The sequence below is a fragment of the Ovis aries genome, chromosome 12 (assembly GCF_016772045.2).
Source record: "Ovis aries strain OAR_USU_Benz2616 breed Rambouillet chromosome 12, ARS-UI_Ramb_v3.0, whole genome shotgun sequence".
Lineage (NCBI taxonomy): Eukaryota > Metazoa > Chordata > Mammalia > Artiodactyla > Bovidae > Ovis > Ovis aries.
In genome coordinates, this window is record NC_056065.1 from 43,646,726 (window position 1) to 43,670,128 (window position 23,403).

Sequence of the window (23,403 nt, forward strand, 5' to 3'; positions counted from 1 at the left end):
AGGGAACTATTCCCTCACATGACATTGGCCCAGGAGACTGGGTATGGGTCAAAAGGCACCAAACCAATGCACTAGAACCCAAATGGAAGGGTCCTTATGTTGTTCTTCTTACCACCCCAACTGCCCTAAAGGTTGACGGTATCGGGCCTTGGGTGCATTGCAACCACGTACGCCCAGCTGCTTCAGCAGAGCAAGAAGACGCTAAGAAAAAATGGGAAGCATCTCTGCACCCATCCAACCCCTTGAGGCTAAAGCTTCGAAGGCGCCAATAGGACCAGGACAACTCGGCTGGGCCCTCTTGTGGATGACCCAGTTACTCTGCTCCGGAGTTGCCAGCGTGAACCCGCATCAACCCATCAAAATCACCTGGAAGCTGCAAAATGGACTAACACGAGAGGTGCTAAACTCCGCTACTGCAATACATCCACCAAACACATGGTGGCCAGACTTGTACTTTGACCTTAAGCCGATGGTAAATGTGCCTTGGGCTAGGGGTTATCTCCGAGAACAAGGGTTCTGGGCATGCCCAGGCGCACCCAGGCATGACTGGAAGACCTGTGGGGGGGCACAAGACTCTTATTGTAAAACTTGGGATTGTGTTACTTCTAATGAGGGACCTCGGCACTGGGAAGTAGGAAATCGAGATTTACTTAATTTTTCATTCGCCAAGCCCCTCCCTAGGGTCCTCGGAGATCCAACATTTAGCTGTGAAAGTTGCAATTATGCACAAGTCAGAATAAGGTTCAATCCAGAAAAAAGCAAAAAAGAGGGGACCTGGATCTCTGGCCTATCTTGGGGGCTACAGACGAGGGAATCAGGATGGTTTGGGGTTGATGGGAAAGGGATTATAGTAGTGAGCCAGGTCTTAGAGCCAATTCTTGTACACAGTATCGGGCCCAACAAAGTAAAAAAAGCTGGCTGTAACCCCCCGCCTAACGACTTCCATGCCAACATCTTTGGCAGTGAGTCCCGAAGCAGAAGCACTCGCTGAAATAGATCCCCTATGGAAGCTGATTAGGGCAGCTTATGCCACCCTGAATCAGACCCATCCTGAGGCAACTAAATCTTGTTGGTTATGTTCCAACTTAATTCCCCCTTATTACGAAGCAGTAGGCCTCAATGCCTCTTATGACTTGGCCAACAGCACCGATCCTCCTCAGTGTCACTGGGGGGACCGAAAGGTGGGTCTGACGATGAAAGAGGTATGGGGAAAGGGCTTATGCATGGGCACGGTGTTACCAGCAAAGCCTCCACTTTGTGTGCATGTCGTCGAGCCTGATGATTTGCCTGTAGCCAAATGGTTAATACCTCAAATGGGGAGATGTTGGGTCTGTTCACACACGGGGCTAACTCCATGTCTGCATAGCTCAATCTTTGACCCCAAAGAAGAATTCTGTGTTATGGTGGCTGTCATGCCAAAGATTCTGTACCGACCAAAAAAAGCAATATATGATTATTGGGCCCAGAAATTAACTCTAATTCCTCCAAAAAGAACTTACAAAGTTAAGAGGGAACCTCTTACCACCATAACTATAGCAACTATGTTCGGTCTTGGAATAGCCGGGGCTGGAACCGGAATAACAGCTCTGTCCCTGCAAGGCCAAGGATTTAACTCCCTGAGAGCGGCCATAGATGAAGACATTACCTGTATAGAGCAATCTATTAGTCATTTAGAATCGTCTCTAACTTCTCTATCTGAAGTAGTTCTGCAAAACAGGAGGGGATTAGATCTGCTTTTTCTGCAACAAGGGGGACTCTGTGCTGCCCTAGGAGAAGAGTGCTGTTTCTTTGTGGATCATACAGGAATAGTTAGAAAATCTATGGCCAAAGTGAGAGAAGGACTAGCCCAACGTAAACGAGAACGTGAGGCTCAACAGGGATGGTTTGAATCTTGGTTTCAACAATCCCCTTGGCTGACTACCTTAATCTCCACCTTGTTAGGACCCCTGCTAGTACTATTACTAATGCTTACCGTCGGCCCATGTATTATCAATAGACTTGTAGCCTTTGTAAAGGAACGCATAAATACAGTACAGCTGTTTGTGCTTCGACAACAATATCAAACTGTGTCTCAGGACCGAGAGGAAGATTCCTCTATATGATCTAAGGACAGGGGTGGAATGTTAGGTACCAAACGACGGTCTCTAGGACCTGAGTCATGTTTACCAGAAAGAGACAGGATATGTGCTCATCCTGCCTGGCCAATCATGTAACGCCAGCTACTCCTGTAACGGAGACAAAGAACTGCCTGTATATAAGCCGCCATACTCCTTTGTTCATGGCTCTTGTCAGATTCCCTTGTGTGGGATGAGACTTGGGCCCTAGCGCGCTAGAAATAAACAAACTCCCTTCTTGCGTTTGCAATACTGTGGTGGACTTGCTCTCGGTCGGTTTGGAAATACGGGCTCGGAGCATAACAGTTAAATTTTCGCATATAAACTTTTTCTTTTTAATTTCTGAAAAGCTTCATTTTCAGAAAGACCATTTTTATTTTTTGTTTGTATTACAACAGTAATACAAAGATCCTCTCAATTCCCTTTGGTGTCAGTCATCAAGTTTTGTCAATTTCCATCTTAAATCTCTCTCAAATGCATGTATTTCTCTAATCTCTGCCACCCTACAGTTCAAGCAACTGGCATCTCTGCCTGTGTCTGTGCTCAGTCACTTCAGTCATGTCTGACTCTTTGCAGACCTATGGACTGTAGCCTGCCAGACTTCTCTGTCCATGGAATTCTCCAGGCAAGAATACCAGAGTGGGTTGCCATTTCCTCCTCCAGGGGATCTACCTGACCCACGGATTGAAACTGAGTCTCTTGTGTCTCCTGCATTGGCAGGTGGATTCTTGATCACTGCTGCCACCCGGGAAAGCCCATCTTTTGCCTGTTCAACAGCAAAGAATGAATCTCTCTTCTCTTCCCCAAGTCCACTGGTCTCTTGTCTCCGCATCGCTTCTCTTCTAGGCGGCCACAGTGAGCTTTTAAAAACACAGCTCTGATCACCCTCCCTCCTCTCATGCCTTTTCTCTTCTCCTAGAACAAAAACCAAGCTCTCTCAGCCGGGCTCTAAGTCTGGCCCAACCCACTTCCCCAGCCTCCTTCTTCATTCACTCTTCCTGTCTGATGCTCTTCAGCTATACTGACCTTGCCATTTCTCTTCTACCACAGGGCCTTGGCATTTACTGTTCCTTATCTGGAAGGATCTCTCCACCACCCCATCGCCATCTCATCCCCCTTTGGTTTGCTGCTGTTCAGCTGCTAAGTTGTGTCCGACTCTTTGGGACCTCATGGACTGCAGCACACCAGGCTTTCCTGTCCTCCATTATTTCCCAGAGCCTGCTCAAATTCACATCCATTGAGTCAGTGATGCCATCCAACCATCTCATCCTCTGTCACCCCTTCTTTTCCTCCCCTCAATCTTTCCCAGCATCAGGGTCTTTTCCAACGTGTCAGCTCTTCACATCAGGTGGCCAAAATGTTGGTGCTTCAGCTTCAGCACTGGTCTATTCATCTTTCTTTCCCACTTTAGCTCAGGCTCACTTTTTTAGGGAAGACTTCCCTGACCAGCTCCCCAACCCTTCTTGAGAGCTCTTTTATAGTTACAAATTCATCAAGTGTTTTACCAGACTAAATTCTGCCTTCCCCGCTAGGTTCTTAGCCACATGATATATTTACACTTTATATTAATGGTGCTTAATAATAATATGTGTTAATAATGATGTGGGAATGAGATCTGGGACCCAAATTCTCTTGTCAGAATTCTTGGCAAACAAGTATTCTTAGCAAACACTTTCTCCATTGTGAGAGATTAGAGAGTACCTAATCTAGAGAAAAGGACTCCAAAATTAGTTTTGAGGTCCTTTTCTGAATAAAATACTAATATAATTTCCCTGTAATGAATCAAACTGTATGGAAGGTGGAGAAGAGAAAATCAGGAAAGTCCTGGCAGAGCTTGAGTCTGGCCACTTTTCCCTTTTACTTTATTTACTTTTTAGAATTAATGTTTATTGGAGTGTGGTTGATTTACAATGTTGTCTTAGTTTCTGCTGAAAAGCAAAGTGAATCACTTATACATATATCCATCTTTTTTAGATTCTTTTCCCATATAGGTCGTTACAGAGTGCTGCAAGCTTCCTGTGCTATACGATAGGTTCTTTTATTTATCTCCTTTTTGCTTTAAAAATGATTCTTTGGCTTCTTCATCAAAGGTAGTTTCAAGCACAGGTCAGTTTCTTGGAAACATTAGTACGTGTTCCCAGGACACGCCTTGGTCTGCTATGTGCTATTAGGCAAAATGTCCTTGGGTTAGTCAGTGTTGTTTATTATTGTCATTTTAAACCCCAAGACAAAATCGGATTTCAATCGGTAGTTCCCCTTCCTAGATCAGAAGGAGAGGAGAGCAGGGCGGGAGAGCAAGGGCCAGTGATGTAAAGAAGACACTCCCCTCCTCCCAGCTCCCGGACACCACCCCTCCACCTTCCCCCCAACCCCCACCCCACGCCTCCGTCTCCTTCTCCCAATCCCGGTTTTCAGCTCTCGCTGGTAATAAACATGGAAAGTTCAGTAAACCACAGACACTTGCAGAGGGCCATCTCAGGCCACACAGCAGGGACAGTCCCCGCCTTGGACCAGGGGGCCAGTCCGCGTTCTGATTCCCCATTATCCGTGGACGCCCAAAGGACCGCCCTCCTCCCACGGGCCTGAAGGGTCCTGAGGATCCCAGGCTGCTGGGCCCGGGGCGGGGCGGGGGGCGGGAAGGACCTGCCAGGGGACAGACACAGACGACCTGAGCGGGGACAATCCTGTTCCAGGCCCTCCAGGGTCCCCAGATGCCCTCGAGGGTCCTGGGCTATAGAGGCTCCAGACAGGGGTGGGGGAATCCCTGGGCAAGGGTAAGGAGGGGACCGCGTTCTGCACTCAGCACACCCGCGGCACCCGCACCCCCACCCCCAGCCCCCTCCCCCCTACCCCCAGCCCCCTCCCCCCCACCCCCACCCAGCTCGTTCTCCAGGCTCGAGCTGGGCTCCCGTCCTTGAGGCGTTGGTGAGAGGCGTTGAGGCGTTGGTGAGCTGGGCTCCTGCCGCTGAGGCGTTGGTGACGTTGAGGCATTGGTGAGAGGCGTTGAGGCGTTGGTGAGAGGCGTTGAGGAGTTGGTGAGATGCGTTGAGGCATTGGTGGGAGGCGTTGAGACGTTGGTGAGCTGGGCTCCCGCCGCTGAGGCGTTGGTGACGTCGCCGTTGAGGCGTTGAGCCCTTGGTGAGAGGCGTTGAGGCGTTGATACGTTGGTGAGAGGCGTTGAGGCGTTGATACGTTGGTGAGAGGCGTTGAGGCATTGGTGAGAAGCGTTGAGGCGTTGAGACGTTGGTGACGCCGCCGTTGAGGCGTTGAGACGTTGGTGAGAAGCGTTGAGGCATTGGTGAGAGGCGTTGAGGCCTTGGTGAGCTGGGCTCCCGCCGCTGAGGCGTTGCTGACGCCGCCGCGGCGGTGCCTGCCTGAGGCCTACGGAGCAGGCCCCCCAACCCCACCCCATCCGAGGCCTGTACCGCCGTCTCCCCCGCCACCCCAACTCCAGGTGGGAGGTCAGGGCCGCATGAAGAGGAGAGGTCTGTGTCCCCTCTCTCAGTTATCAGCTCCCCGCCGGCCCGCAGGGGGCCGAGTGGAAGCTTTGGGCCAAGTAGTGGTTCTCTTGATTTCTTCTGGGGCTGGCAATGACCCATGAGGGCAAACTTCTGACATTGCTTTTGTTTTCCCCAACCTGTCCCCTTTCTTCACTCTCCCCTCCCCATCTGCCCCCGACTAAAGTGCATTTTCTTGGGAGAACTTTTCAAAACTCTTTTGAAATAATTGGAAACCTCTGGTCTTGCCAAACCTGAGTTGGAAATCATTGTATTAGGGCTGTGACCCAGAAGGGAAAACACAAAAAGTGAGCTTAGAGAGAGAAAATGGTCAATGCCCACCTCCCCACTTCCCCCCAGTACACCCCACGCAGATGTTAATGGGGAAGCAGGGACCACATACACACACATGGTCACTTTCCTCTGCAGCCTCCCACACAGAGGGATGTGAGCACAATTCCCCAGCTTGCCACTGATGCCAAGAACAGTGCCTGACACACAGTGGGCCCCCAGTTAACTGTTACTTGAAGGTAAACCAGGTCATGTGCCTATATTAACTGTGGGGTTTGTGCCACAGCAAATAAAACAGGGAATATGCCCTGTAAGGGTGAAAACGTTATGAGGCTTTGCTCTGGATTTTGGCTGCTTAACCTGGTGTGCCCCCATGATGGCTGAACACATGCTGAGTGCAGGAGGCCAACAATGACCTGGCCATGAGTGAGGACCCAGACGAGCAGCTGTGACTCACTTTCCCTGCCCTGCAGATAAAGGGATTTGAAATATTTACTGCTTTTGCAATAGTGACGATTACACAGAAAATCGCATCCCTTGGCCACCCTGAGTTCCTTAAAAAGAAAAATAAGAAACTTTCCGAGAACAGTGTTGCATGGTAATTTGGGCAAAAGCCGAGTCTCCAGCAGAGGGACTTGGCTGCAGGATTTCTGGCAGGGATCTCTTCTGAGAAGCCACTAATGACCCCATCTCTTGCCCCTGTGTTACCTGGAGTATTGTAGGGTCAGTGGCACCTGTTGCTTCCCATGTGTTTGTGACAGAAATAACCCTTCCAGTCACTCATCATGAGTCTGACTTTCACTGTAAGAAAATACCGCAGACTGTCCCAATGAGGAAGGCACGGTGCCTACAGTCCCTGGGGGGTGTCCACTTGCTGAGCTAGACCCCAGACAGCTCCTTTCAAAAGAAGAAGTGAAAACAAGGCAAACGTCTGGGTTCCTGAAAGGGTTATTCTGTCTTAGACTGCCCATAAAAATGCTATTGGCTGTTACCTGGCTCGGCCAAAGTACATCCAGAATGTCTTCTCTCGCCATACAGTGCATTTGGTATTTTGGCTGAAAGGAAACAAGCAGAACTCTGCACTTCCAGGGCAAAGATGGAGCCGCAAGATCCAGTCAAGAGGGAAGGGGTAAGTGTGCTGTCAGGGAGGCAGTGAGGAGCAGCCCCATCACAGGATCTGTTCAGCATTGCTGGGGGATGCTCTTCAAAGCCGTGTGCACTGGGGGACCTCCCCCTCAGAGTTCACCCAACAGCTGGACTTTACAGGGACTAGAGAGAGGAGAGATTTAGAGACTTTTAGGTTTAAAGGTTCTTTGGGAAGCATTCTTCTGGAACAGCTTTTCAAAGTAGTTAGAGCAGAATTGATGGGACTCAAAAGGATTAATTTAGCACAACTTCCTTAAGAAGTTTAGGTGAAGGGCTTCTGAAATCAGCAACAATATCCTTACCCATGGCCCCTGAGAGATTTTTTTGATTTGATTTTGTCTTCTGGACATTTTCATTAACCTTTTCAGCAGGTAAATCAGCTAAGCCAGTATGCAAAGAAGATAGGATGTTGAAGGATTTGAATGTAACTCAGCTTGGTAGCAGAGATTTCCTACCCTTTCTTTAGAGACAAAAGATTTTTCTGGACTTCTCTCGAAGTGTGCTGCTGTATAATTGCTATTGTTATTTTTGATTGTCTCTTTCTGTACTTTTGATTATCTTTTGATTGAAGAAAATGCATAGGGACAGAAAGGTAACATAAAATTACTGACACTTTTAAGAAGTCTGCATTTTATTCATTGCAACAGCATCTGCTTATATTGATGGGAGTAGATACATATCTGTGCAAATTACTATTTATTCATAAATATGAGACCCTTGCCATGGGCAAGTTGGACACATGTTCTCAAGTTAATAGATTAAAGTGGGTTTGGAAGGTAGAAATGCCTGAGATTCATTTCTGCTCCAGCCTATTCTAGCTGTGGGAACTTGGGCAAGTTATTTAACTACTTTGTGCCTCTGTTTTCTCATCTATAAAATGGGAATGATAGCCTTGCCACTACAGAGGGCTACTGGAACAACTCAATGAGATAATGCATGTAAATTCCTGGGCACCGAGTAGATCCCCCATACATATTATTCTTTAAATTAATTTATTTTTGGCTGTACTGGGTCTTCATTGCTGCACACAGGCCCTCTCTAGTTGCAGTGAGCAGGGGCTACTCTTCGTTGAGGTGCACAGGCTTCTCCTTGAAGTGGCTTCTCTTGTGAAGCACGGGTTCTAGGCACACAGGCTTCAGGAATTGTGGTGCGTGGGCTCAGTAGTTGCATCACATAGGCTTAGTTGCTCCTCAGCATGGGGGATCTTCCCGGATTAGGGATCAAATCTGTGTCCTCTGCATTGATAGGTAGTTTCCCACCCACTGTCCCACCGGGGAAGTCCCCATGTTATTATTTTTTGATCATCCTTTAAAGCAGGGCGCTACTGACATTCGGAGCTAGGTGGTTCTTTGCTGTGGGGCCGGGGAGGGGGTTTGTGGTGGCTGACCTGGGTGTTGTAGGTTGCTTAGCATCATCTCTGGTGTCTACTCACCGGATGCCAGTCTCATCCTCGCCCATGAGATTTCCTGCTTTAGAAATCAGTGTGTCACTCCACAGGGATTGTCTTGTGGACCTCACGGTAACAAGACCATGTTAGGTCAAATGTTATCTCCTCTATTTTACACAGAAGAGACTGTGAGATAACAAGAACTTGGGGATTAGGGGATCAGGGGAAGCCCTGGTCCTTTCTGTGCCATCTCTTCAGTGAGTACTGCGCCACCCAACTGTGTCCCCAGGTGCGGCTGCAAAATAATAGAAATGACCCACGTGGTGGTCCCTGAACATGAACGATGCATTTTGAAAGGAGGTGATTAAACGGTTACATACAAAAACATAAGGGCTGATCATAGTCACCTGCTCCTGCAATCCCCCCAGGAAGGAGGCCTCCTCCAGGTCCATCCCGGGGGATGCATGCTGCTCCCCTTCCAGGCTCCTGAGGGCAGACGTACTCCTTTGGTAAATAGGTGCTGGGGGACATCAAAACAGAACTATGCCGGTGGTGGCTGTGAAAAAGAACCTGCAAGTCACAAAGCAAAGCTGAGAGGGCATTTAGGAGCTGAGGAGAAGTGGGGGGGCAGTGAGTGAGGCCACAGAGTCTGGGCTGCCACCGGGGGTGGGGGTGCGGGCGCTGCTGGACTGGTGGGAAGGGCCCAGCTCTCTTTCTCCCTGGTGGCTGTGCATGTGACCACAACCTGATTGGCCTTTGGGTTCCTCACCTGTAAAGAGAAAAGACACAAATTTGGTGTGCCTCAAGACTTCCCACAGGGAAAAAAAGATTCTTGGGCTGAAAGACAAAATAAAATGGATTATAAAAATAAAATGCCAGAATGCTTTGGAAGATGAAAGCAGAGTGTTTTTGTGGCATGCCGCCACCACCAACTAGTTGAGTGTCATTGAGCAAGTAACTTCCCTCTGATTTGCATCGTTAATAATTAATATTGATAGCAAACCTCTGATGTAATGTGTAACGCTTGTAGTGTGTACCACAAGTCAGCTGTGGGTCTGAGCGTTTCACATGTATGAACTCATTTATTCCCCACATCCATCCTGTGAGGATGGCAGTATCATCATCCCCATTTTACAGATGAAGGAACAGAGAAGTGTAGGAGCTGGCCCAAGACCACACAGCCAGCAGCAAGAAAGGCAGCTGTGAACTCCCACAGAGACAGGGCACCTCCAGTTTGTCTGTCTCTCCTCCCCTCAGCACTCAGACCCCAAGGAATGTTTGTGAAATTTTGGATTCATTCCATAGTGTGATAAAGTGACTTACTGTGTTAATAATTCATAGGAACTCTTATTTTCCTGGGCTATTTTTGTTCTGACTGGAGATGCCTGACAAGCAAAAGTCTTAGGCTAAGAGTGTCTCTCTGATGGTAGAAAAGAAATTGGGGCCAAATTCCTAAGAGGGATGGTTTGGGTGGGGCCTTCTTCCCAGAGACCTGGAATCACACCCTCTCAGAAGGCTTGCCCTAGAGTGGCTGTTCTATTACAGTCTCAAAATGTTCTCACTGTCATGAAAAACAGGAAGCCAGCTTACTGTGGGCATGAGGGAGGTGACCCCTAGCTTTTCTCCAAAGCACAAATCACAGCTCTCCCTGGGCTCGGACAACAGCCCCGTCTCATGTCTTGAGGGTGTTGAGCCACTTTTAATTTTTTTGGCTGTGCTGGGTCTTCATTGCTGTGTGGAGCTTTTCTCTAGTTGCAGCAAGTGAGGCTACTCTTTGCTGCAATGCACAGGCTTCTCTTTGTAGGGGCTTCTCGTTGCGGAGCACAGTCTCTAGGGCACACGGGCTTCAGTAGCTGTGGCACGTGGGCTCAGTAGTTGGAGCTCCCAGGCTCTAGAGCACAGGCTTAATAGCTGTGGTGCATGGGCTTAGCTGCTCCGTAGCATGTGGGATATCTCTGACCAGGGATCGAACCGGTGTCTCCTGTACTGGCAGGCAGATTCTTTACCTCTGAGCCACCAAGGAAGCCCCTCTTGTCATTTTTAACAAGCTTGTGGGAGACCTGCACATTCTGTCTGGCCCCTTCCTCTCTCTCTCTCATGCCCTAATCCAACCCGGTACCAAATTCTTCCTTTTGTCCTCCTCACAAGTAGTAAAACAAAAAAAAAAAAGAAGAGACAAAAAGGAAAGCTTAAACTCTGAATTTCTCTTACACCCCTCTTTTATATAGTGTAATAACTTTATTGGGAATATAACTCCCAGACCATTTCATCCCTTTAAACTTTTCCACAATTCAATATATATTCACAGAATTGGATAACTATCACCATAATCAATGTAAACAATTTTTTTAATATTTCTTATTTTTTTAATTTATTTTTGGCTGCACTGGGTTTCTGTTGCTGTGCATAGGCTTTCTCTAGGTGTAGTGAACCGGAACTAGTCTAGTTGTGGTACCCAGGGCTTCTCATTGCGGTGGCTTTTCTTGTTGCAGAGCACGAGCTCTAGGGCATGCAGGCTTCAGTAGCTGTGGCACATGGGTTCAGTCGCCCTGAGGCATGTGAAATCTTCCTGGGCCGGGGATCGAACCTGTGTCCCCTGCATTGACAGGCAGATTCTTAACCATTGGACAACCAGGGAAATCCACCACAATCAATTTTACAAGATTTTCATTACCTTTAAAAGAAACTCCGTACCTATTGACAGTCACTCTGCATTTCCCCCATCTCCTCCTCTTCTCCTCAACCCTGGGCAATCGCTGATTGATCTCTGTCTCCGTGGGTCTGTCTATTCTGGACATTTCACACAGATTGAACCAGGTGATCTGTGACTGGCTTCTTTCACGTAGCCCATTTTATAGGTCTGTTCACTTTGTAGGCAGTAACAGTGCTTCATTCCTTTTCAAGGACATGTAATATTTCATTGAATGACTATTACACGTTTTGCTTATCAGTTCATCAGTTCATGAACATTTGGGTTGTTTCTACTTTTTGAGTATGGTAAAAATGCTGCTATGACCATTTGTGATCAAGTTTGTGGGAACATATGTTTTCATTCTCTTGGGTGGATTTGCTGGGTCGTATACTTAACTCTACATTTAACTGTTTGAAGAACTGTTGGACTGTTTTCCAAAGTGGCTGCACCATTTTACATTCCCCCAGCAATGTGAGAGGGTTCTAATGTTCTCAACGTCCTTGTCAACATGTATTATCTGTTTTGTTGGCTTTAATCATCCCAATGGGTGAGCAGCAGTATCACATTGTGGGTTTGATTTTCATTTTTCTCACAGAGTACCAAATCCTTTGATTTTTGCTTCCTAAAATAATCCTCAAAGCTGGCACCTCTTGCCCCTTCCTCAGTCACTCCCCTACCCAAAGCCCCACCCTCTCTCAGTCACTTCCTGACTTCCCTTTTTAACCACTTCTGTGGATTTTCTTCATAAAACTTGCTACAGTTCTAGTTTAATTATTAAGTACTTAAAAACAAATGTCTCCCCATTGGACCACAGTCTTCTTGGGGGCAGGCATTTTGCTCAGCATTCTGTAGGGTGGTGCCTGGCTCATAGTTGGCTGTCAATAAATATTTGTTTAATGCATTGTCCATGAAAAATTAATCAACAGTCAATCTAAGAAAAACATGGAAATTTTTATTCACACCAGCTTGAGGATTATAACCTGGGAAACAGCCTTTCAGAGAACTCTGGGGACTTTTCCTCCTGTTAGAAGTCAAAGCACAATTATGTAATTTCTGAGACAGAGAGTTATATACATCAGAGTCACATATTGATGGTTTACATAGTCTAGCAAGGCAAGTAGAGAGCTATTGTGAACCTCTTATAGGATTGAAGAAGGAATGTTATCTCCTAAGGTTTTATCTTGCTGGGGCCAGGAGGAAATTGCTTTTTTAAAAAATTATTTATTTATCTATTTAGGAGTAGGCATTCCTGTGTTTCCTAAGGGGACCTAGTTAATGTGTAACACAGATGCACAATTCACCCTAAAGTGGAGGAGATGGTGACCCAAGCAACAAAGAAAATTTTACCTTAAATTTTTCTTTTCCTGCCTTAAGAATAATTCTGTTTCATCCAAAGGAAGGAATTTGGACCAGCAAAGTCAGTGAGGACTTACCAGAATGTCCTTGCTTTTTCCACAAAAGGTGAGCTCTGATTCACAAGGGTCCCTAGAATGTGACTATGGCTTGAATTCAAGGAAGAAGCCAGGGACTAGAAGTTGAATCATGTGCTCCAGGCTTAGAGAATTGACAGCCTGAGATCCTTCTGATGAGTTTTGCTAGGATCCTGTAAAAGCAGGCAGGGAGCTGTCTAGTCATGTGCCTGGCAAGATCCTCCCGATTTAGGGTATGAACTCAAGGCATCACTCAGCTCCCTGGCTGAGCTTTGCTAAGGACTTTAAATCTTAGGACTCATCAAAGCAGAATGTCGGAGTCGCCCCTGCAGAATGAATGAAACTGAGTGCATTTATAGTTTTTCACTCACTGAGAAGAAAATTGGAAGAAGAGACATTTTAATCAACATTTTTTCTTCCTTCCTTCCTCCCTTCCATCAAGTCAAGCAATAGGACAGCTATGAAGTGAAGTGAAATTCTCTCAGTTGTGTCCCCATGGACACAGTGTGTGGAATTCTCCAGGCCAGAATACTGGAGTGGGTAGCCTTTCCCTTCTCCAGGGGATCTTCCCAACCCAGGGATCGAACCCAGGTCTCCCACATTGCAGGCGGATTCTTTACCAGCTGAACCACCAGGGAAGCTCAAGAATACTGGAGTGGGTAGCCTATCCCTTCTTCAGCTACAGGGGAGGGATCTTTGCTTTGTTCTCTACTACTTCTCTAGTACATAGGACCAGAACCATGCCTGACTCACAGCGGGTGCTCAATCTGTCAAATGAATGAGTGAATGATTACCCAGAGCACTTAGGGAGATGAGCTCAGTTGGCCCTATGCTACCTACTGAGTGGGGTTTTGGGGGTGGTGGTGGGTGTGCCTACCTGTGTACCCCTGTCTTTAGAAAACACCATGTACTAATGGCCCTGGAACCCTTCTTCCCTCCTGGGCCCCATTGCCTGCTCCCTGACTTCCATCACCCACTGGCTCTACTGGCCCCAGGGAGTGGTGGGGCCTGAGCCCGCTGCTCCTTGTCGGTGGCTCTCCTCATCATCAGCAGAAACTTCCTGTGAACACAGTGTTTGTTAATTCATTTGATGGAGGGAGGGTTCGGCTCTTAACCAGGGCCCTTGCGGGTCCCACCCTTGCTCTGTGGGGTGGGGGAGGGGTGTCACTAGCTTGCATGTCCCTTTCCGGGCACTAGGCAAGGCCCGGGTGACCACTTTTTCTCAGCCTGTCCTGTTCCTACTTGCTCTCTCAAGAGGTCCTCCTTAGATCAGCAGGGATGTTGTTCAAGGAGATGTGAGGACCTCAGCTCAGCACAGGAGGTACTGAGTCCCATGTGCCAGGGACCTCAGTAGGAACGCAGGATGAAGTGCATCAACAGTGGGTTCTGAGAGCCACGCCCAGACTCACCCCCAGTCAGTGGATTCACCTTCAGGACTAGACGCTTCCATAAAATTAATCCTCGCAATAACTCCAAGGGTTGTCATTATCCTAATGCTAAAGATGAGGAAATTGAAGATCAAAGAAATTAAGCCAGAAAGTAGCAGTGAGCAAATTCAAACCGAGATCCATAGATTCTAACAGCAAAGGTCCTTCCACTTAATGCATGTTCAGTTTCCCAAGGGTTAAAGGGGATATCACGGAATGTGTGTGTTTAAAGAGTCCCCCGAAATCTATATTTAAATTTTTTTCACTGTGCTTTCTGCTTCTTATAGCAAAGTCTAAAGGTTAAAGGAAATGAATCAGTGACCCTAAATAATTAAAAATTGTCACATTTTTTTCTCTCTGATTTTTAAGGGAGTTTGTGTCGGAGGCAACCCTTTAGACTACAGCCCACCAGGCTCCTCTGTCCTTGGGATTTTTCAGACAAGAATACTGGAGCGGGTTGTCATTTCCTCCTCCAGGGGATCTTCCTGAGCCAAGGATCAAACCCACATCTCTTGCATCTCCTGAGTTAAGTGAATTCTTAACTCCCTGAGCCATCAGGGAAGCCCAGGTGGCGTAGTGGTAAAGAAACCACCTGCCAGTGCAGGAGACATAAGAGATGTGGGCTCAGTCCCGGAGTCAGGAGGATCTCCTAGAAGAGGAAATGGCAACCCCTTTCAGTATTCTTGCCTGGAGAATCTCATGGACAGAGGAGACTGGCAGGCTGCAGTCCTTGGGATGGCAAAGAGTCGGACATGACCAAGCGACTAAACACAAACACACGCCTGAGCTACTAAACACACAAGCACTATTGGAGGCAGTACTTGAGTGCATTTGCTGCAGGAGGCCAAGGCAGCTCCACAGCAGAAATGTCACAGAAGCAACTCAGACATTGGATGGAGTGCTGGAACAGGTGACCCTTCAGTTTTGTTCTGACCCAGTGATTCTCAACCAGCGGTGAGTCCCCACCTGCTCTAGGGACATTTAGCTACATCTGGAGACTTTTAGGTTGTCACAGATGGGGGAGGGCTGTCCCTACCGTGCACATAGGACAGCCCAGGACAACACAGGATTGTCCAAGCCTAAGCGCTACTGTTAAGGAAACCTGCTCTACCCAGGTGAGTGGAGGGTAGGGTTCCAGACATGGAGTGGTTGAAAGACTATGGGTCTTCAAGTCCCATTACGTCCATCTTTCTACAAGACTCTGAGTAAGTCCTGAGTTCCCTGGAAGCCCGGGCTGCTTCCTGACCTGAAGCTGTGATCTTGTCTCCCGCAGAGGCTGACACCCGTGATTGTTCTGGCGACACTGATAGCTGCCTTTGGGTCGTCCTTCCAGTATGGGTACAACGTAGCTACTATTAACTCTCCTTCTGAGGTAGGTCGCTGTGGTGGGCAAGGTGCAGCCCCCCAGGGAGCAGAGAGGCGGGTTTGGAGCAGCTGGTGCCTGGGTGGCTGCTTGGGTAGGGCTGCACACATGCTGAGGGCACACGGTGGGGCCTCGAGTGAAGGGAGGGGTCACACCCAGGAGACAGCAGCACAGACTCAAGGAACCTGCAGGCAGAGGGCCGTGGGGCTGCACCAGGTCTCCGGGCCTCAGATTCTTGTGGAGAGCCAGGCCTGGCTGGACACAAGGCAGGCCGGCCTCAGGGGTGGGTCGGGGGAGGTTTGAGAGGGCTCTGATCTTCTGCAGACAGGTAATCCACAGCAGGGGCTGGATGGGGAAGGGATCATCCGACATTGATTCTGTGATTGGAACGCTGGAGTCATTCCTTTCTGGGGTTAGAAACATCCTGAGTGCTTTGCCTATCAGAGGCCTCGCAGCCTCCTGCCCCCGGCCCGTGGGTGCCCCCTGCTAATTGCTTTTAATCCTCACTCCCTCTCCTCCACTTCATCGTGTTGATGTCCGCATGCCCAGCTCATCCCATCGGGTGGCCCGACAGCTTCCATTGTTCTTTCTGCAAACCAGCTCGAATGATTCTGGTGTTCTGCTTTGCTCTGCTCTCCAGTTCATGAAAGACTTCTACAACTATACCTACTATGACAGAGTCGGTGAATACATGAACGAGTTCTACTTGACCTTGCTGTGGTCGGTTACTGTGTCCATGTTTCCCTTCGGAGGCTTCCTCGGCTCTCTCATGGTCGGCCGCTTGGTGAATAACCTAGGCAGGTAAGAGGCAGTGAGACTCACAGACTCCATCAGAGTTTAAAACCCAGGCCAAAAAAAAAAGTCTCACAGACTAATAAACTTATGGCTCCTAGGGGGAAAGGATCCAGGCCAGGGATAGTTAGGGAGTCTGGGATGGATATGTACACACTGTGGTATTTAAACTGGGCACACTGTTGGGCACAGCGAGCTTTGCTCTGCCACATAGCATGGCAGCCTGGATAGGAGGGGAGTTTGGGAGAGAATGGACACGTGGATATGTACGGCTCAGTCTCTTTGCTGTCCACCTGAAACTGTCACAACATTGTTGATCGGCTATACTCCAATATAAAAGTAAAGGTTTCAAAAAAAGAAAAAAATTTTTTTAAAGCCAAGCTTAAAGCAGAAATCATTATTGTAAAATTAAGTAATGACCACTGTGATGATTTTTGTTTCTTAATGGAGTTAAGAAGAAGACCTTGACCAAGTGTCTGGGGACTTAGGCAATGAAGGTCTCAAGGGTGGAGGTGGATGAGGGTGACAGTTCTCTGGGCTTTGGGGTGGGCTTGGACAGAACAGAGTGTGCTTCAGAGATCAGGACTCACTCCCACTCTTGCCTTCTCTTGTCTTGAAATCTTACCACAACTTCTTTCTGGCCTTTGGAAGAGTCAAGGGTAGGACAGCATGGCCAAGACATGGGGCCTAATGCTCCTAAACTCGGCCTCCTAAGTGAACATAAGCTAACCTGCTCTGTTCTTTTACATGGGGGTCCAGTAATATGCAAAATGTATCCCAAGTTAAATTCCTGCAAAACTCTGCAATGGCTGAGATCAATGTTGAGCCCTTCCGGGTGAAACCATGTGGTCCCAGGGTGACCCTCATTGTGAGGGTCATGAATGCTAAGAGCATAGCTTAAATCTTGCCTCTAACTCTAGACACATGAGAGATTCTGTATTTGATTCCCCCACTCCCTGGGTAAAAATCCACAGGCGTGAGATAGCAGCCTTGTTATGAATAATATTTTTAAGAGTTCCTCCCCTCCAACCTCCTCCCTTTGAGGATGGGCACACAGAGGCAGGTTGAGGTCAGGGCTCCATTCTCAGCCACAGATCTAGTGAGCTCAAGAGTCAAGGCTCGACTTTACAACTTGATTCCTTCCCCAGCCTTTTTCAAAAAGAATCGAAGGACTTCCCCGGTGGCTCAGAGGTAAAGAATCTGCCTGCCAACTCAGGAGACACAGGTTCAACCCCTGAACTGAGAAGATCCCATAGGCTGAGGAACAGCTAAGCCCATGTGACACAACTATTGAGCCTGTGCCCTATAGCTTGGGAGCCACAACTACTGAACCCACGCGCCCTAGAGCCTGTGCTCCCCAACAAGAGGAGCCTCTGCAATGAGAAGCCACAACTAGAGAGTAGTCCCCTCACTGCAACTAGAGAAAAACGCTCGCAGCAAGGAAGACTCAGCACAGCCAAAAATAAACAAATAAGTCAAGTTATATATAAATATAAATATTAAAAACACACACATGAATAGTAGAATCTGAGAATAGACACATACAAGCTGTGAATTGGGATCTAAGACCTGAAGTCTTTCTCAGTCTGGTGTTGGATGCACAGTTCTCCTTGTGGACCACCAGGGGGCAGGACATCAATCAGGTCACAGGTCTGCAGGGTGCTTCTCCTGAGTGAAGGACTAGCGGTCTGGTGTGCAGATGGAGCTGACAGTTACAAGTCCAACTGAAGAGGTGATAAATACTGTTCAGTTGTTTGTGGTTTTCTTAAAGATTTGTCAGCATTCCTTAAATATCAGTAGCAAGCTAACAATTTATTGATTTGTTCGTCTGTGCAAGGCTCTATCCTAAGTGCTTTTAGGGGATATTCAATTCACTTCAGTTCAGTCGCTCAGTCATATCCAACTCTGCAATCCCATGGGCTGCTGCATGCCAGGCTTCCCTGTCCATAACTAACTCCAAGACTTTACCCAAACTCAAGTCCATAGAGTCGGTGATGCCATCCAACCATCTCATCCTCTGTCTGCCCCTTCTCCTGCCTTCCCAGCAACAGGGTCTTTTCCAATGAGTCAGCACTTCACATCAGTTGGTCAAAGTATTGGAGCTTCAGCTTCAGCATCAGTCCTTCCAATGAATATTCAGGACTGATTTCCTTTAGAATTGACTGGTTTGATCTCCTTGCAGTCCAAGGGACTTTCAAAGAGTCTTCTCCAAATACTCTCAAGAGTATCAGTTCTTTGGCTTAGGAGATATTAAATCCACCAGTTCTTAGAAAAGCCCCTTTCTCTTTTCACACTTGGGAAAAACAGGCAAAGAGGGGTGCTGTAACTTACCCAGAATTACACAGCTGGGAGGAAATTGCACCTCTAAGCATGTGTAAGTAATGCCCACACTGGACTCTGTTATTTTAGGCACAGATATCTTCTCAATCTGTTGCTCTATTTTTAATTGTGCATATAGTATTTTTTAAGCTTACTTTTGTTATGTGTTTAATGAATTAACTTATTCGTTTGCCTGTTCTGGGTCTTGGTTGCAGCTTGGGGGATCTTTGGTTTCCGTTGTGGCATGCAGGATCTTTAGTTGCAGCATATGGGATCTAGTTCCCTGACCAGGGGTCGAACCTGGGCCCCTTCATTGCTAGCTTGGAGCCTTAGCCACTGGACCACCAGGGAAGTCCCCATATAGTAAAAATTCAAAATCTTTAAATGTTCAAGTAGTCACATTTAACTCATTCATGATTTTTGCTTTTTGTGTCTTAAATAGTCTTTCCTACCAGATATCTAGGAGGGCATGGCAACTCCCATGGACAGAGGAGCCTGGTGGGCTACTGTCCATAGGGTTGGAAAGAGTTGGACACACTGAAGCAACTTAGCACACATGCACACACCAGATGTCATACGGATAGTCTTCAATAATTTAAAAAATAATTTTACAACTTTGTCTTTCCCATATAGATCTGGAATTTTGTATTTACTGGGTGAGTGGTGAGGGAAAGCCAGTTTTGTTTTTTTCATGTAAAAAAATCAATTGCTTTCAAAAATATGTTATTCATATTCCTTTCCTCTTCTGTATTAATTTTAACATCAGTTGATCAAAATCCCTGAAAAAGGATTCTACTTGGAATTACTTTGGATTTATCATTTAACTGGAGAAAAACTGACATCCTTACACTATTGAATCTTCTCTTTCACGAGCAATCTATGGCTAATTTATTTATCCCAGAAGTTACTCTAGTTGCTTGTCTGAGGTTTCATGTCTTCTGCTCTGAAAAGTTTTCAGCCATCATTTCTGTGAATATTTTTTCTCCTCCATTTTCTATATTCTTTCTTCAGGAAACTCCTCAGTGTCTTTGTTGTTGTTGTTGCCTTTTTGACTTCTTTAAAAAATTTAAAAAGTTATGGTGGGAACTCTCAGTGGTTCAGTGGTTAGGAGTGGGCATTTTCACTGCTGGGGTCTGGGTTTGATCGTTGGTCAGGAAACTAAGATCCTGCAGGGGAAAAAAAATGTGGTAAAATGCATGTATAACATTTTAATCAAATTTTAATTGTGTAGGTTATCAGCATTAAGTGCATTCACATCGTTGTGTAACCATGACTACCATCCATCGCTATAACTTCTCATCTTGCAAAAATGGACACCATGTACCCATTAAACAATAACTCCCCTTTCTTCTCTTCCCCTAAGTCACCAATGGATTTTCTGTCTTTGTGCATTTGACTACTCTAGGGACCTCATATGAATGGAATCATGTAAGACTTGTCCTTGTGTGACTGGGTCATCTCGCTATAGCCTGATGCCCTCAAAGTACAATATTATTGTAGCACATGTTGGGATTTCTTTCATTTTAAGGCTGAATAATACTCTGTTGTATGAACATACCACATTTAGTTTATTCTTTCATTCATTGGTGGATGTCTGGGTTGCTTCCACTCTCTGGCTACTGTGACTAATGATATTATGAAAGTGAAAGTGTTAGTTGCTCAGTCATGTCCAACTCTTTGTGACCCCATGGACTGTAGCCTGCCAGACTCCTCTGTCTGTGGAAATCTCCAGGCAAGAAGACCGGAGTGGATAGCCATTCCCTTCTGCAGGGTATCTTCCCGAACCATGGATCGAACCTAGGTCTCCTGCATGGCAGGTGAATTCTTTACTGTTTGAGCCACCAGGGAAGCCCAACGATATTATAATCCTTCCTACCTTAATCTGTCATACTTCCCTCCTCTTCCTCCTCCTCCTCTCTCTCTCTCTCTTGCTTTCTATGTAATTCCCCAGATTTGCCTTTCTATTCATTAATTCTCTCCTCTGCTGCAGTTCATCTTCTGCATTTTTGTTTCAATGACTATATTTTTCATTTCTATAATTTGTATTCGTTTGTTTTTAAGATCTGTCTTTTTTTTGCTATTATTTTGAATAGTTTTGTTTTATATACTTTCTTGTTCTTTGTATACTATGCTTTGACTCCTTATTTTTTCAATTAATTTATGTTTAATTGAAGGATAATTGCTTTAGAGAATCTTGTTGTTTTCTGTCAAACCTCAACAAGAATCAGCCATAGGTGTACATGTATGCCCTATGACACAACTCACTTAATACATATTTTGTAACTTCTATCTAATCCTGTTGTCTGAAGCTGTACTGTCTGTGTGGGATGTGGTGGATCGTTTTGTGTGTCCGGTAATAGTACTGCTCCTTCCCGGGGGGTAATGGGAGTGGTGGCTGGGGGACTCCTGGAATCCTGATGCAAGGGGACGCCCAAGAGAAGCTTTCACTTTGCTGTTGGCTCTCCAGGGCCCAAGTCCATGTCCAATCTTGACTTAAATGGGAATGCTTTGTAAGTTTCACTAAGTTGGGTTTGTTTTCTTCTTCTTTTTAAGGGATGGGCTTCCCTCATAGCTCAGTTGATAAAGAATCCGCCTGCAATGCAGGAGACCCTGGTTTGATTCCTGGGTCAGGAAGATCCACTGGAGAAGAGATAGGCTACCCACTCCAATATTCTGGCCTGGAGATTCCATGGACTATAAAGTCCATGGGGTCGAAAAGAGTCGGACACGAGAGAGCACCTTTCACTCACTCACTCTTTTAGGGGATACCCTTTATCAGCACACATAAGTTCCCTCATTTTTATGTAAGTGAAGGTGTTGATCACTCAGTCCTGTCCAGCTCTATAAGACCCCATGGACTGTAACCCACCAGGCTCTTCTGTTCATGGAATTCTCCAGGCAAGAATACTGGAGTGGGGTGCCACTGCCTTCTCCAGGGGATCTTCCCCACCCAGATATGGTGTTTTTAACCTTGAAAAGGGGAAATGAAAGTCGCTCTGTTGTGTCTTGACTCTTTGCGACCCCATGGACTATACAGTCCATGGAATTCTCCAGGCCAGAATACTGGAGTGGATAACCATTCCCTTCTCCAGGGGATCTTCCCAACCCAGGGATTGAACCAAGGCCTCCTGCATTGCAGGCAGATTCTTTACCAGCTGAGCCACCAGGGAAAATATTCCTTGTATTGGTTGTCTTTGTTGTTTTTGCCTAGGCTTTCTCTAGTTGCGGTGAGCAGGCACTGTTCTTCACTGTGGTGTGAGAGTTTCTCATTGTGGTGGTTTCTCTTGTTGCAGAGCCTGGGCTCTAGGCACTTGGGCTTCAGTAGCTGCAGCATGCAGGCTCAGTAGTTGTGGCACATGGGCTTAGCTGCACCTCAGCATTGGAGTGTGTCTGGACCAAGGATCAAGTCCCCTGCATTAGCAGGCAGGCTCTTATCCACTGCGCCAACAAGGAAGTCCTGAAAGATTCTTATCTGTACTGTTGAATTTGATCAGCTAATAATTCACTTAGGATTTTCACATCCGTGTTGATAAGTGAGGTTGGCCTAAACTTTTCCTCTCAAGTCCTTATCCAGTTTGGATTTCAGGATTACACTAAAAGCTCAGTAGTTTATGGTTTCAAACCCCTTTGTTGTTGTTGTTCAGTCACCCGGTCGTGTCTGACTCTTTGTGACCCCATGGACTGCAGCACACCAGGCCTCCCTGTCCCCTACCATCTCCCAGAGTTTGCCCAAGTTCATGTTCATTGCATCAGTGATGCCGTCCAGCCATCTCATCCTCTGATGCCCTCTTTTCCTTCTGCCCTCAATCTTTAGCAGCATCAGTTACTTTTCCAATGAGTCAGCTATTCTCATCAGATGACAGATACCGGACTTCAGCTTCAGCATCAGTCCTTCCAACAAGTATTTGGGGTTGATTTCTCTTAAGATTGACTGGTTTACTCTCCTTGCTGTCCAAGGGGCTTTCAGGAATCTTCTCCAGCACCACAGTTTGAAGGCATCAATTCTTTGGTGTTCTGCCTTCTTTATGGTCCAGCTGTCACAATCAAACATGACTGCTGAGAAGACCATAGCCTTGGCTATATGGACCATTGTCAGCAGAGTAATGTCTGTTTTTCAACACGTTGTCTAGGTTTGTCATAGCTTTCCTGCCGAGAAGCAATAGTCTTCTGATTTCACAGCTGCAGTCGGCATCTGCAATGATTTTAGAGCCCAAGAAGAGGAAATATGTCAGTACTTCCACCTTTCCCCCTTTACTGTATTGTAATATTTAAGTCTTTCCCTGTGTGCGCCACTGATGTCCTCCCCCTGGGAGTCATTTACATTTCCTCCCACTGAGAATCAGGCCATCCACTTGACCTGTATCTGTCTTAGGTCAACAACAAAGCGTGTAACACAACAGCAACTGCTGTAATGGAGTAGAGGCCCAGCAAACACTTGTCAAAGGAGTGAGTGAAACCTAAAACCAAACTAATTGGTATTTTGTCCTCTGCAGAAAAGGAACCTTGCTGTTCAACAACATCTTCTCCATCGTGCCTGCGCTCTTAATGGGATTCAGTGACCTCGCCAAGTCATTTGAGATGATCATTGTGGCCAGGGTCTTGGTGGGAATATGTGCAGGTAAACCACTCTGTGACTTGGGATAGTCAAGGGGAGGGAGAACAGACCTCTGGGACCTGAACCTACCTGGGGTCTCCAAAGCATGTAGGTTCAAGCTATTCCTGCACCTCTGCTGTGGATAGACTCATAAGCCCCTGTGTTATGGGGATGTGTGTTACATGCAGGAAAGGTAAGGACTGTCTTTTGAAACTTTGTTTCAATTCTTTATACATATGTGAGAACCAAGTTGGACATAACATGTATTTCTATATTGTGCCCTATGGGTTCTGGTCAAAAAACTTGAGAAACAATCTAATGTAGAATCCCTCTATCAGAAAAGAGTTGATG

At 46.7% G+C, this 23,403-nt stretch overlaps 1 protein-coding gene across 2 annotated transcripts in view; it reads left to right on the forward strand.

The window, feature by feature from the left end:
* LOC114108606 (solute carrier family 2, facilitated glucose transporter member 5-like) overlaps positions 1-23,403 on the forward strand; it is a 54,921-nt gene that overhangs the window by 20,863 nt on the left and 10,655 nt on the right. Inside the window, exons 1-4 of one of the 2 annotated variants that reach the window (XM_027975670.2) lie at positions 6,917-7,031; positions 15,258-15,356; positions 15,988-16,148; positions 22,952-23,076. In XM_027975670.2, coding sequence (XP_027831471.1) covers positions 6,999-7,031; positions 15,258-15,356; positions 15,988-16,148; positions 22,952-23,076 — 418 coding nt within the window. In that variant the 5' untranslated portion in view covers positions 6,917-6,998. Of the gene's footprint in view, positions 1-6,916; positions 7,032-15,257; positions 15,357-15,987; positions 16,149-22,951; positions 23,077-23,403 lie in introns of those variants that run through there. The other variant, XM_027975669.3, reaches the window with a different exon arrangement.